The sequence below is a fragment of the Coturnix japonica genome, chromosome 28 (assembly GCF_001577835.2).
Source record: "Coturnix japonica isolate 7356 chromosome 28, Coturnix japonica 2.1, whole genome shotgun sequence".
Classification (NCBI taxonomy): domain Eukaryota; kingdom Metazoa; phylum Chordata; class Aves; order Galliformes; family Phasianidae; genus Coturnix; species Coturnix japonica.
Genome location: NC_029543.1, coordinates 470,325 through 482,584, shown reverse-complemented (window position 1 = coordinate 482,584; position 12,260 = coordinate 470,325). Strand labels below are relative to the sequence as shown.

At 65.3% G+C, this 12,260-nt stretch overlaps 3 protein-coding genes across 5 annotated transcripts; 1 reads left to right on the top strand and 2 right to left on the bottom strand.

The window, feature by feature from the left end:
• Positions 1 to 95: 95 nt before the first annotated feature.
• GIPC3 (GIPC PDZ domain containing family member 3) lies at positions 96 to 1,830 on the top strand. Of its 2 annotated transcripts, XM_015886425.2 has the most exons (6): positions 98 to 538; positions 623 to 808; positions 933 to 1,113; positions 1,265 to 1,380; positions 1,472 to 1,553; positions 1,621 to 1,830. In XM_015886425.2, exons 1-6 carry the CDS (start codon positions 281 to 283, stop codon positions 1,770 to 1,772), a joined length of 975 nt encoding a protein of 324 aa, XP_015741911.1. In that variant the 5' UTR covers positions 98 to 280; the 3' UTR covers positions 1,773 to 1,830. The 2 variants fall into 2 exon arrangements, with proteins under 2 accessions (XP_015741910.1, XP_015741911.1); XM_015886424.2 differs by having other exon boundaries at positions 96 to 808.
• A 103-nt stretch (positions 1,831 to 1,933) lies between these two features.
• Positions 1,934 to 6,251, bottom strand: TBXA2R (thromboxane A2 receptor). 2 transcript variants are annotated; one of them, XM_015886423.2, is made up of 4 exons: positions 6,062 to 6,251; positions 4,728 to 4,787; positions 2,876 to 3,774; positions 1,934 to 2,415 (listed from the first exon to the last, which is right to left on the bottom strand). In XM_015886423.2, the coding sequence occupies exons 3-4, from the start codon at positions 3,698 to 3,700 to the stop codon at positions 2,146 to 2,148; spliced, it is 1,095 nt and encodes a 364-aa protein (XP_015741909.1). In that variant the 5' UTR covers positions 3,701 to 3,774; positions 4,728 to 4,787; positions 6,062 to 6,251; the 3' UTR covers positions 1,934 to 2,145. The 2 variants fall into 2 exon arrangements, with proteins under 2 accessions (XP_015741909.1, XP_015741908.1); XM_015886422.2 differs by lacking the exon at positions 6,062 to 6,251 and adding an exon at positions 5,723 to 5,850.
• A 1,116-nt stretch (positions 6,252 to 7,367) lies between these two features.
• On the bottom strand, positions 7,368 to 11,938 carry CACTIN (cactin, spliceosome C complex subunit). Its single transcript, XM_015886408.2, has 10 exons — positions 11,601 to 11,938; positions 10,503 to 10,983; positions 10,228 to 10,323; positions 9,791 to 9,936; positions 9,546 to 9,708; positions 9,331 to 9,448; positions 8,949 to 9,141; positions 8,723 to 8,845; positions 8,327 to 8,595; positions 7,368 to 7,990 (listed from the first exon to the last, which is right to left on the bottom strand). The coding sequence occupies exons 1-10, from the start codon at positions 11,921 to 11,923 to the stop codon at positions 7,500 to 7,502; spliced, it is 2,403 nt and encodes an 800-aa protein (XP_015741894.2). The 5' UTR covers positions 11,924 to 11,938; the 3' UTR covers positions 7,368 to 7,499.
• Between the last annotated feature and the right edge of the window lie 322 nt (positions 11,939 to 12,260).

The following is a 12,260-nucleotide window of genomic DNA, read 5'->3' as shown; positions in this document are numbered from 1 at the left end:
ATTTATGTACAGGGGGGGGGGGCTCCAAAGCGGCTCCGGGGGCTCCTCATCATTTCCCATCCCCGTCCTTTATCCCCACGCCTTTAGTTCGCTGCCCCACGGCTCAGGGCAGCTGCCCGCAGCTCCTCCCCGCCCCATCCCCGCGTCCAGGATGCGGCCGTGGCTCCGCGCACCCGATCCGTGGGGCTGACCCGGTTGTAGGATCGTGTTCCCGGTCCCGGCATCGCGTTACGGGCGCTCGGTGGGCGCTGCCCATCCATAATTCAGCAGCGGCAGCGCGATGCGGCGGGCGGGCAGGCGCTGCAGGCAGGCCCGGGAGGACGGGCCCATGGAGAACGGCGTGGGGCAGGAGCCGGGGGTCTCCGAGCCGCCCCCCGCCGACGGCACCTCGGCCCCGCGGCCGCCCCGCGCCCGGCCCCGCCTGGTGTTCCGCACCCAACTGGCCCACGGCAGCCACACGGGGCGCATCGAGGGCTTCACCAACGTGAAGGAGCTGTACGGGAAGATCGCCGAGGTGTTCGGCATCTCCCCCACCGAGGTGAGGGGTCGGTCGGGGGGGCCGAGGGGGGTGACGCCCGTCCCGGGCTCGTCCCCAGCGGCGGTGACGGGTTCCCGGGGGCAGATCCTGTTTTGCACGCTGAACACGCACAAAGTGGACATGCAGAAGCTGCTGGGGGGGCAGATCGGGCTGGAGGATTTCATCTTCGCTCACGTCCGCGGGGAAACCAAAGAGGTGGAGGTGACCAAGACGGAGGATGCGCTGGGACTCACCATCACCGACAATGGAGCCGGATACGCCTTCATCAAGGTGGGGATGTGTGGGGCTGGGGCTGGGGCTGCCCCGACCTGGGGGGGCGTTTTGGGGTCTCCTCTGCCTGATCCCAAAGGAAATCAGTGCACGGAGGGTGGTGTCACCGTGTGTCCCCCCCCAGCGGATCAAGGAGGGGAGCATCATCAACCGCATCCAGACGGTGTGTGTGGGCGACAGCATCGAGGCCATCAACGACCAGACCATCGTGGGCTGCCGGCACTACGAGGTGGCCCGAATGCTGCGCGAGCTGCCCCGCGCTCAGCCCTTCACCCTGCGCCTGGTGCAGCCCAAAAAGGCCTTTGGTGAGTGGGGGGGGCTGCTCTGCTTTGAGCCCCAGGAAGGGGCAGTGGGGGGGACATTGGTTCTGGCCATCCTTGGTCACCCTCCATCACTCCTGCCCCTTCTTCTTGGACACCCACCCCTGGGCCCCCTCCCACCCGCTGTGGGGCTCAGACATGATCGGGCAGAGGACGCGGAGCAGCAGCAAGTGCCCACCTGAAGGCAGAGTGTCCACTGGGAAGGAGACGCTGCGACTGCGTGCACAGGGCCCGGCCACGCTGCAGGAGGGGGTAAGGAACCCCCAGAGCCCCCTGCACCTGCCTGGGGGGGGGAATTTCCTCACGGGGTGACCCCTCAATGTCATCCCATCCCCACCCACAGCCCAGTGCCGTGGAGGAAGAGGCTGCGCGCCGCGTGGACGACCTGCTGGAGAGCTACATGGGCATCCGTGACTGCGAGCTGGGTGGGTGCTGCTCTGTGCCCCCCCAGCCCTACACCCACCTCCCCCCCTGACCCCCGTCCTCCTGCAGCTGCCACCATGGTGGAGATGGCCAAGTGCAGCCCCACGGCCGCTGCGCTCGCCTGCGCCCTCGACTCAGTGCTGGGAGAGTTCGCCTTCCCCCAGGAGTTTGTGGCCGAGGTTTGGGCAGCCGTCTGCAGCCCCCATGGGGGGCAGGAGTAGCTGGGGGGCGGCCAGATCCCCCCCTCCGTGTTACCCACCTGGGGGTGCCGGTGCTGCTGGAGGTCCCCCCATGTTGCCCTTTGCACACACAGACTGGAGGTGTGGGGCTGCTGTGGGGCTGTGGGTGCTCGTGCCCCCCCCTCCCATGGGGCACACAGTGCTGCACAAGCTGTGCTTTATTGGGGGCTCACAGAGCAGGATGGGGAAGGAGGTGGGGGGGGGAACACACCTCCATGCCCACCCCATCAGGTCCCCCATCCCCCCCCGCTGCACTCAGCTCCTGCAGCTGCAAGGTGAAAAATAATAATAATAAAACCCAAAACAGAACAAAACCTCCAGAATCAAAGGGAGGGGAGGAAAGGGGGGGGTCCCACTATTGCAGCCGCCCCTCCTGGGTGAGCTTGCGGCGCAGGGAGGGGTTGAGGACGGGGTAGAGGGACAGCAGGGAGGGCCGCGCGCGCAGCCCCGGGTGCAGGCGCTGCAGCACCGCACGGCGGAACAGGATGTAAACCCAGGGGTCCAGGATCTGGTTCCAGGTGACCATTCGGATGTAGATGAGCAGCAGCTGCTGCGTCTGTCCCGGCAGCATGTGGAGGGGGGCACCTGTCCGCAGCTGCTGGAGGGAGGTCTGGATGATGAAGATCTGGGGGGAGAAGGGAGGGGGCACCTTTATGGGCCGCCAAGTGGGAAGAGCCCCAAAGGATGGGGAGGGAAAGTGGGGGCACGTCTGGACTGGGGGTCTCAGTTACGGGGACACCAGGACCCAGCACATCTCCATGGGGGACAATGGGGGGGACACCAAGACCAAGGGACACCCAAAGGGACAGAAGGACTCTGCAAGATGCAGGGGGACACCACAGCCCTGAGTCTCAACAGAGGGATGTGGTGGGGACACCAAAATGTGGGGCTTTGTCCCCAGGGATCGGGGAGGTCACAAAACTACAGGGGTTCACTAAGAGTCATGGAGATGATACAGGGAGACCTGGGGCTTCACCAGGAGGGACACAGGGAGGACACCGGGACCACAGGACCTGACCAGGAGGGACACCCCAAACCCCCCCAACCCAGACGGGCACAGGGGCTGCCCCAGCCCAGCTCCTCACCAGCAGCGGCATCCAGCAGATGGTGGCGATGACCATGATTCCCACCAGCTGCACCATCATCTCCACTTCGCTGTCGCGCCGGCGCTGCACCGACTCGCGGTCGTGGTAGACGCGGCACAGAGTGACCACGCTGACCGTGTTGAAGACGAAGGAGAGCAGCACGGAGCAGACGCCCAGCAGCGCGAACAGGAGGCAGAACACGACGTTGCCGGCGTCGGGCAGGAGGGTGAGGAAGCACCAGGAGCCGGGGAACTGCAGCGTGTAGCGCCCCAAACCCAGCACCGGCAGCAGCCCCAGAGCGCAGGAGAAGCCCCACACCGCAGCCACCACGGCCCACGCGCGGCGCTTGGACACCGACGTGGAGCGAGAGAAGGGACGGTTGATGCCCACGAACCTCTCCCCGGCCATGGTGGCCCCCAGGAGCAGCGGGCACTGCCCGAAGAACACCATGGAGAAGCCGAGGAAGTTGCAGAGGTGGCAGCCGGGATCCACCTGGGCCCAGTTGAACTTGGTGAAGTGGTACGGGATGATGACGGCGGCCGTCACCAGCAGCCCCATGAAGTCTGTCACCACCAGCCCACAGAGGAAGACCAGGAAGGAGGAGCGTGAACGGCTGCTGAGCTGACGGGAGGAGCTGAGCAGGACGTAGAGGGCGAAGAGGTTGGAGCAGAGCCCGATGAGGCCGAAGGCCGTGGAGAACCACGGCGACGCGATGGCTTTGGGCTGCGTCACGTTGAGGCTGAGGCTGAGGTTCACCACCCCAAAGCAGGTGTGGGGGTGGCTGGCCAGGCTCACGTTGGGGGGCTCCGTGTCCCCCCACCCCATCCTGGTGGCCTCAGGCGCCCTCCAAGCTGGGCTCCATGGCGTGTTCCTGGTGCCAGCGCTGATCCCACTGGGCTCTGTGCGGATAAGAGCAGCATTAGGGACCAGAACTCTCGCCCTAATCCTAATTGTGATTCCAATCCCAACTCTGACCCTGTCCCTAACCCTGACCGTGACCTTAACACTGATCCTGGCACCAACCCTGACCCTAACACAGGTCATCCACCCAGAGCCTGCAGATGTGGGGTGTCCCATGGGGCGCTGAGGCCCCAGCCCTACAGCTGGACAGGATTAACCGTCCCCTCTGCGTCACCGGGGCAGCAGCCACCAGCCCCATGTGCTCATTGTTTGGAGCAGCACACGCTGCCAGCTGGGCTCCATCCCGTGCCGGGGGGGCTCATCCAAACCCCATCCCTGCGGCGCAGTGGGGACACGGTCCCAGCTCCACGTGCCAAACTGGGAGGAGGGACGTGTCTGCATCCCACACACAGGGGCAGGATTAGCTTAAAAGCATCCCCCCCCCCAAACCCCGTGTCTGTGGCTGGTGCCCACGTGGCGATGACCGCAGGCGGACGTTCGCACCCGGAGCCGTGTAGCACAGAGCCTCCCCTGCCCCCCCACCCCTCAGCACCACAACATTAATGAGGACCCACAGCAGCCAGCACAGCAACGTCCCCAAACCGCCTGCAGTGCCCCACGGCTGTGGGGTCCCATCACTGCCTGGATGGAGCTGTGCACCCAACGTCACCCTGCGCCCCAGGGGACCCTCAGCCATGAGGTGTCCCTGGCAGCTGGGCAGCCCCATGGGGCTCAGCAAGAAGGGCCCACTCCCCATGTGGGACTCCCAGTTCCTCACACCTCATCCTGCAGCCACGGATCTGCTGGTGACAGCGAGGGGATGTGGGGATGGATGGCCCCACAAGCTGTCAGGGCTGCACTTAGAGGGCATAAAACATTAATGAGAGCTCAATTAGCACCAGCAGGGCTGTAACTGAGCCAGAGAGCTGCAGAGCGGCGCAGAGACACTTACGGGCAGGAATTCATGCGTGGGGCAGAGGATCCTCAGTCTGCGGTGTGGGGACGGCGGCTCCTGTGGGGAACAGACCCTGAGGTTGTGCCTCGGCCCCATTAGGGGGCACAGGGGCTGCTGGGAGCCCCGGGGGGCGCAGATTCTGCTCCTAATTGGCAGCCCTGGAACGTGTTGGCAGCTGCGGTGGGGGCTGGGGGGGCATTAATGGGGTTTTTGGCACCGGGATGGTGCTTTTCTGGGGAAGTGCAGCACAGAGCACAGAGCTGCGGGTCCCTCCTGTCCCATTTCTCCTCTTGGCTTTGAGGCGCTCCCTGCAGCGTCCCCCACCCGACGGCCCGTCGGACACGGCTGGGCGCTCCATCCCCTCTGCCCTCAGTGCAGAGAAACGCACCGAGACGGGACGGGAAATGCACCGACCACGTCACACGGAGCTGGCAGAGCCCCAGCATCCCTCCCCCGACCCACGGCCATCAAAGCCATGGAGCCCAGAGAGGGGACTTCCAGGGGACATCCGGGCAGGAGACACCCACGGTGTGCGGCGCCGCCGGCGGTGACACAAAGCACCTGTCCCTATTGGGATCCACGGCACGAGGCCCCATCCCATCCCATCCCATCCCCATCCCATCCCATCCCATCCCCATCCCATCCCCATCTCCATTGCAGTCCCATCTCAGTCCATCCCTTTCCCATTCCCGTTCCCGTCTCCATCCCATCCCATTCCCGTTCCCATCCCCATCCCGATCTCCACCCCACCCCCATCCCACCCGCTCCGCCCCACTCAGCCTTTCTGCCCGTGGCGGACGCTCCATCCATCGTTCCGCCGTTTCCAGCTCCGCGGTGCGTCCCCCCTCCCTCCTCTCTCCCTCATTCCCCCTTTTCCCTCCCCCCATCCCGACCCCTCCACCCGTCCGTCCCACCCCCCGCCCTTCTCATCCCGGTGGGTTCTCTGTCTGTCCCACCCTCTTTGTGTCCCCCCCGGACCCCCCAGCCGTTACCTCTCAGCCGCCGCGGGGCGGTGGGTTGGGGCTGGGATCGGAGCTCGGTTCGGTTGCGGGTGGGCGCAGCGCTGCCCCGCGGGAGGCGCCGGGGAAGGGCCGGGCTGGGAGCGGCCCCCCCCGTCCCGTCCCGTCCCGTTTCCCCGCCCCGCCCGGACCCTCCGCCGCCCGCAGCGCTGCCCCGCGATGGGGCCGAGGCGGGACCCGGGGCCGCGCTCCCGCACGGAGTCGCGCGTGGGGTGGGACTCGCGTGGCCGCGGCTCACCTGTACCCGCTCCGGCAGCGGGGCGCGCAGTGCCCGGCTCTGTTTAGCGGGGCCGCCTTATCCGGGTTACTCACTTGTTTACCCCAGCCGGATTCCTGCGCCTGGAGGGGGGGGGGGTTGGCCGTCACCCCACGGGCCCCCCCCGGTCCCGCACCGCTCCGTGGGCAGCGCGGGGCCCCGCATCGGCCGCAGCAGCAGAACCGGGCGCTGCACGGACTCACGGCGCCGCCCCGAACCCAGCGCCGTGTGTGGCGCACCGGGACGAGACCCCCCCCCCACCAGGACCCCTCCCAACCCACGACCACCCCGTCCGCCCTCCGCCCCATTGGCCGCACCGCCCACTCCCAGCGCCGGAGCCGCTCACTGGAGGACACCGGGACGGCCCTTAACGGCACAACGAGGGGCGGCAGCGGACGGCACCGAACCGCGACCCCCCGCAGCCCCCCCGGGTGCAGAGGATGCGGGTGCGGGGGGGTCGATGTGCGGGGCCGCGGGGTGATGATCCGACGCCCCCGGGGGTCACACGTGCAGCGGGAGCCGACGGACGCCGGGCTGAGCGCAGCGCTCGGGGCCGATCGTGGTTTTCCCTTTTTTCTCCCTTTTTCTTCCTGCTCCGGCCTCGGGACCCCCCCGTGCCCCGGCGGCAGCTGCTCCACGGCTTTAAATAGCGCGCAGGAAGGAGCGGGTGGCGATGTCCGGAGCGATGGGAAACGCGTGGGGCGGGCGGGTGCCCCCAGCCGTGGGGCAGAGGCGGGCGAGGGGCCGGGGGACGCTCCCGAGCTACGGGCCGGACGCTGCCAACCGAGCCCCGAGCAGCGGGACGGGATGACGGGACGAGCTTTGGGGCGGCCCCAGGGGGAGCTGGGGGAAACAGCGGCGTGGGGGCAGCGGGGAGGCGGATGCTGCCAGCCCCGGGGGGAGGAAGCCGAAGCCGCGTCCCGCAGCAGCAGTTCACGGCCGAGGCTTCTCCTCCCCCATCCCTCAGCACAAGGCCGGGCCGTGCCCCCCCCGCCCCGCTCCCCCCGTACCAGCACCCGGCGGCCCCGGGCAGCGCTCAGCAACGAGGGGAGGGACCGAGGGCCACAGAAAGCGGATTTTGCCCTGTAAGGAGATGTCGCGGTCACATCTCACACCCCCCCCCCCACCTCCTCCTCCTCCTCCCCCCGCGGCTGGCGCCCCAGCAGACCAAGGGCTGCGACTGAGGACCAAAGGGAGCAGCAGCCGCTGGGAACGGGGCATGGAGAGCTCTGAGATGGAGAGCTCGGACATGGAGCTCTGACCGAAGGGGCGATGGGCACCCACGGGGACATTAACACGGAGCAGGGGGATGGAGGAGCCCCCAGTGCTGGGGGGGGCAGGGACATGAGGGACACAACGGCATAAAAGAGCCCCCATTTATTTGCACCAAAGTCTCAGAGTCCCTCGGGATGAAAACACAAAGAGGGAAAAGGCAACGGGTCGGCGCTGGGGCTGCGGGAGGCGGAGGGGGCCGGGCAGCGGGCTGAGCCCAGCTCACCTGCGGTACCGGTACCGCTTGAAGTGGAACCACAGCTGGAAGATGCCGTTGGCAAACTGGCAGCGGAAGCCGTGACGGTGGGAATATTCCCACTCCCTGTTGACGATCTTGAAGGCGATGTCCTCGTAGGGCGGCCCCGCGTGGAAGCGCAGGATGGCAAAGTCCTTGTTGTCCTGACAGGCCTCCAGGAAGTACTCGGGGGTGGAACGTTTGTCGATGAGGTCGGGGTAGAAGATGTTGAACTTGTAGCCCTGCACGATCTTGGGGGGCGGGTTGTCGAAGTCATAGTGGGTCTGGTTGTATTTGTTCCACTCGAAGCCCGTGTGCACGCGGTTGAAGAAGCGCGGTTTGCGGGGCCGGTACTTGTCGGCCCACAGATACGCTTTGCCCGTCAGCGGCATCTCCACGCTGAACTGCGCCTCGTCGGCCCCCATCCCCTCCTTGGCCTTGCGGAAGAAGATGTCGTCGGCGCTCTCAGTGGCGTTGCCTGCAGGGAAGGGGAAAAAGAGAGCCCTGCAGCGTCAGCCCGGAGCTGTGTGAGCAGAGCTGGGCACTGAGGTGGGAGGGCGGGATGCTGGGCTGGGCAATGCACCCATAACTGCCTTCCCACTTGTGTGCTGCCCAAGTAGTTTGATGAGGAGCTGGGAGTGGAAAGGACCCAAACCGAATCCATGGGCCTGAGCTGCTCAGCACACCCCTCAGCCATTCCAGCTCTCACTCCATGCTCCAGCTCTGCCTCTTGCTCACCCAGAGGGCACTGTTCCCCTCCAGCCCTGCATCCCAGAGCATGCACGGCCCCCTGAGCCCAGCAGGGTTCTCCTACCTGTGACCTGGAGCTGCTGGCGCAGCAGCAGCAGGCGATGTGTGTCCTCCTCCGCCTCCAGCACATGGGCGTCGAAGGGCAGCTCGTTGGTGCCCAGCAGCCGGGGGCTGTACTTCCCCGCATCGTAGTCGTCCAGGCTCTGCTGGATCAGATCCTCCTCCATCAGCACGGCTTCTCCCTCCGCTTCTTCTTTGACCTCCACGTCCTGCTCAGGCTCTGCCTCTGAGGATGGCCCCGGCTGCACCACGATGCTCTCTTCTGTGTCCAGCCTGAAGGGGAGAGAGAAAAGAACTGGGATGGAGGTGGCAGCCGTGCTTCCCTGAGGTCCAACTGAGGACAGATGGGAGCGTGCCCATATGGGGTGCCCAGGCAGTCACACTCCCCTGGGCTGCATACCCATCACTGGGGGACGCCGGCTCCCGCTTGATGATGGGGAAGAGGGGTTCACTCTCCACTCCCTGCTCCTGCTTCAGCTTGTACAGCTTCTGGCGCAGCACGTCCTGGTGCCGCTCCCGCAGCCTGTGAGGGGAGAGCAGTGAGGTCACATCCAGCACACCTACAGCTGGGACAGACACTGCTGAACCCTTACACACCCCAGCCAGGGGCCGGGCCCCGCTCTCACCTGGCCCGAGCCATGTAGGCCTTCAGCTGCTGCAGCAGGCTCTCCCAGTAGCCAATGTCGAGGTTGGGCCCTCCCGCCCGGATCTTGCTCTCGATGCCCTGGTACAGCACTTGCAGCTGGTTGTAGGTCTTCCCCTTGAACACGGACTGCACGTCTGAGCTGACAGAGGCGTTGACGCCGTCCCGCCGCTCCCCTGAAGAGGTGGGAAAGGGTGATCAGCCTCCCTGAGCACTGCTGGGCTGCACCAAGCAGCCGTCACATCCACAGCCTCCACCCAGCCCAGAGCAATGTGCAAACCCCTGCAAACCTGTGGGTGTACAACAGAGCCTGTGCCACATTTTACCTGTTACACACACGCTCTTCAACACCTGCTCATGCTTACCTGGTCCTCCTTTCCCAGAGGCCTCCAGTTTGCGGAGCTTGGCTATCTCATCCTCTGTGATGATGGTCATGTCCCTCCAGAAATCCACGTTCTTGCCTTGCTCCAGCTCCATGTAAACCTGCAGGCAGAGGACAACCAGGACCTCAGGCACCTGCTGGTGCTTAAAGCTCAAGGAGGGAAGCCCCGAGCTGCCACCCCACAGACAGCCCAGGTACCTGGATGTCCTCCACCAGATCCTCCATGTCAGAGACAGTCAGGCCGTTCAGGAAGGTGTAGGGCTCGTGCATCTCCACAGCCAGGTCGTCATCCTCCGCACTGATGTATTTGGCCAGAAGGTCAATGGGTTTTGCCCTCCCATCCCGAATCCGGATCTTAGACCTGGGTGAGAACAGAGAGACTGTGAGCAATACCTGCCACCCCCCACGTCCCCCAGCCCATCCTCACAGAACAGCCCACCCACCGCAGCTTGGCCTGCTGCAGGTGGAAGTTGTCCTCCTGCTCCTCCCAGGTTTTGAAGTGTTCCGCCTCTTTCTCCCTCTGCAGCATCTCCAGCTCCTGCTCACGCATCGCCTTCTCCCGCTCTCTCTCCAGGCGCAGCTGCTTCACCTGCTCAGGGACAGAGTGAGATGTGAGGCTGCTGGGCCTCCCAGGGCATTGGGTACAACCAAGTGCCTCCCTGCAGTGACTTGGCACTTGTCCTTGTCAGTACATCCTAAGCTGGACTCAGCCCCAAGGAGAAAGTCTCACCCTGGAACAGAAGTGAGCACTCTGTGGCACTCACACCCTACAAAATCCCCCTGAAAGAACAAGGGAACTTTCAGTTTGGGCTGGGAGCAGCTGGAAGAGCTGGGCTGTCCATGACAGACAGTAGGAGGGAGAGAGGGACTCTGATCCCACCTTCTGCAGCTCCAGGCGATTGTCCTCCTGGATTCGCTTGTTCCTCTCCTTCAGGTCCTTCTCATCCAGGTGGCTGATCCCCTTCTTCTCCAGTGCCTGAAGCAGAGCAGCCAAGAGAAGCCATGAAACCAGGCAACCTCCTTCAGCCTCTCAAGGGGCAGCAGAACGCTGCATCCCCCCACTGCTGCTGTTCCAGAAAGCTCCCAGCCTGCCAGAGATCCCCAGCTCCCTCAAACGCTACTTCAGCCACCACCAGGTATGAATGGAGCCCTCACCTTGCTCCAAATGAATGTGCCCAGCAGGTTGTTGTCCCCAAAGGGATTGTCCGTGTTGGTGTAACCCATGTACTCCTCTCCCCAGCCCATCTTCTCCCGCTTCTTCCTCTCCTTGGCCTCCTTCTTGGCCAGCCGACGGGCTCGTTTCTCCTCCGGTGTCTCCAAGGCCTTCATGAGCGCAGCCTGCTTCTTCTTCTCCTCCTTCAGCCTCAAGCGCTCCTGAAGGCTCAGCTGCTGCCCCGACTCCTCCTGGCTCCGGGCACGTGGAGGGGAGGGCGAGCTGACCGAGGACACGGAGGATTTGGAGCCAGCCCTCCTCCTCCGCCGGTCCCTGCTCCGCGCTCGCCTCCTGTCTCGCTCTGCACTCGAGTCAGAGGAACGACCCCGTGACCGCGAGCGGTGCTTCCTTTGGCTTTTATGGTGCTGGTCCCTGCTTTTCCTTTTCTTCTTCCATGCCTGTCTTTCATCGTCGGAGTCAGAACTGGGGGGAGAAATTCACATTTTGGTCAATGATTTTGGGCTCTGCATCGAAGAAGCGCTTCAGGAGAGAAGTGTTACTGTGTGCACCTGAGGCTGTTCATGGTTAACAACAGGGCTGAGCTCTGTGATGGTGACTGACACCATTCCAGCCACACGGAGCTGCCAGGTCTCCTCGTGTGCCTTCAGCCCACCCTGGTACCAGGACTTAAGGCCCAGTTTCTCCCGATGAGCCCAACCAAACCGGGCCCAGTTCTGCCCAGCTCAGTCCCATTCCCTCCCACAGGAACCCAACCCCACCAAGGCCGGTCCATGAAACAAAGGCCGGCGGCACCGCGGCCCAGCTCCCACCCCAGGCTCTACAGCTGCCCCCGGCCCCGCAGGCACAGCCCGGCCCACAACACAAGGCCCAGTTTCCCCAACGACGCTCAGCCGCACCGGGCCCGGTTCAGTCAGGCCGAGTCCTGTCCCTCACCGGTCCCACACCGGGCCGGGCTCCCCTCAAGGCCGCACGGGGCCCGTTTCCCCACCGGGCCCGGCCGCCCCAGGCCCCGCTCCCCGCCTCCCTCAGGCCGAGGCCCAGCTCCGCACCGAGGCCGCCCCAGCCCCGGCCCCGCTCACCCCGAGCTCTCCTCCCTCCTCCTTCCCCTGCTCCGGCTCCGCCGCCGCCTCCCCTCGCTGTCGGACCGCTCCCGGTTCCTCTCTCGGTCCCTCCGGTCCCGGCTCCGCGATCCCGACCCCATCCCGGCTCTCAGGCCGCGCAGTGCCCGGCTCGGGGCGGAAGGAGGCGGGGTTCGGGGCGGGCCTAGGCCGGGCGGTCCGTGTGTGTTTTCTTCCCCCTTGTTCCCTTTCCTCTCGCCCCGAACGCAGCAGGTTCCGGAGGTTTCAGCTCTGAATCCTCCCCGCTCCCAGCCCAGGGGCTGCCGGTTCTGCGCTGCTCCCATCTCCCCTCCGCCCCCGGGGCCGGCACAAGGAGCTGCTTGTTCCCCGGGCTGCCAGCAGCGATGGGAAGGGAAGGGAAGAGCCTTGGAAGGACTTGGGGTAGATTATTTGGTAACGCCGCGGATGCACCGAAGGGCAGCAGCACCGAGAGCAGCACAGCCCGCAGCATCCCCGGGCTGGGGTGCAAGTTTGGGTCCCATATTTATAGGGGGTCCCATAATTCACATAGATCCATTCCCAGGTCATCGCCCCACAGAGGGAAGAGCTTCCCCCCACCCCCCCCGTTACCTTTGGGGTCCTCACTGAACCAGTCCTGAGTGGTGCTGGGCCGACGGACCA

Coding starts and splice junctions, on each gene's coding strand:
- GIPC3 (XM_015886424.2), top strand. CDS start 281: ATGCGGCGGGCGGGCAGGCGCTGCAGGCAGGCCCGGGAGGACGGGCCC. Junction 1,114..1,264: donor GCAGCCCAAAAAGGCCTTTG/GTGAGTGGGGGG, acceptor TGTGGGGCTCAG/ACATGATCGGGCAGAGGACG. Junction 1,554..1,620: donor CATCCGTGACTGCGAGCTGG/GTGGGTGCTGCT, acceptor GTCCTCCTGCAG/CTGCCACCATGGTGGAGATG.
- TBXA2R (XM_015886423.2), bottom strand. CDS start 3,700: ATGGGGTGGGGGGACACGGAGCCCCCCAACGTGAGCCTGGCCAGCCAC. Junction 2,416..2,875: donor TCTGCTGGATGCCGCTGCTG/GTGAGGAGCTGG, acceptor TTCTCCCCCCAG/ATCTTCATCATCCAGACCTC.
- CACTIN (XM_015886408.2), bottom strand. CDS start 11,923: ATGGGAGCAGCGCAGAACCGGCAGCCCCTGGGCTGGGAGCGGGGAGGA. Junction 9,937..10,227: donor ATCGCCTGGAGCTGCAGAAG/GTGGGATCAGAG, acceptor GTCCCTGAGCAG/GTGAAGCAGCTGCGCCTGGA. Junction 9,709..9,790: donor CTGCAGCAGGCCAAGCTGCG/GTGGGTGGGCTG, acceptor GTTCTCACCCAG/GTCTAAGATCCGGATTCGGG.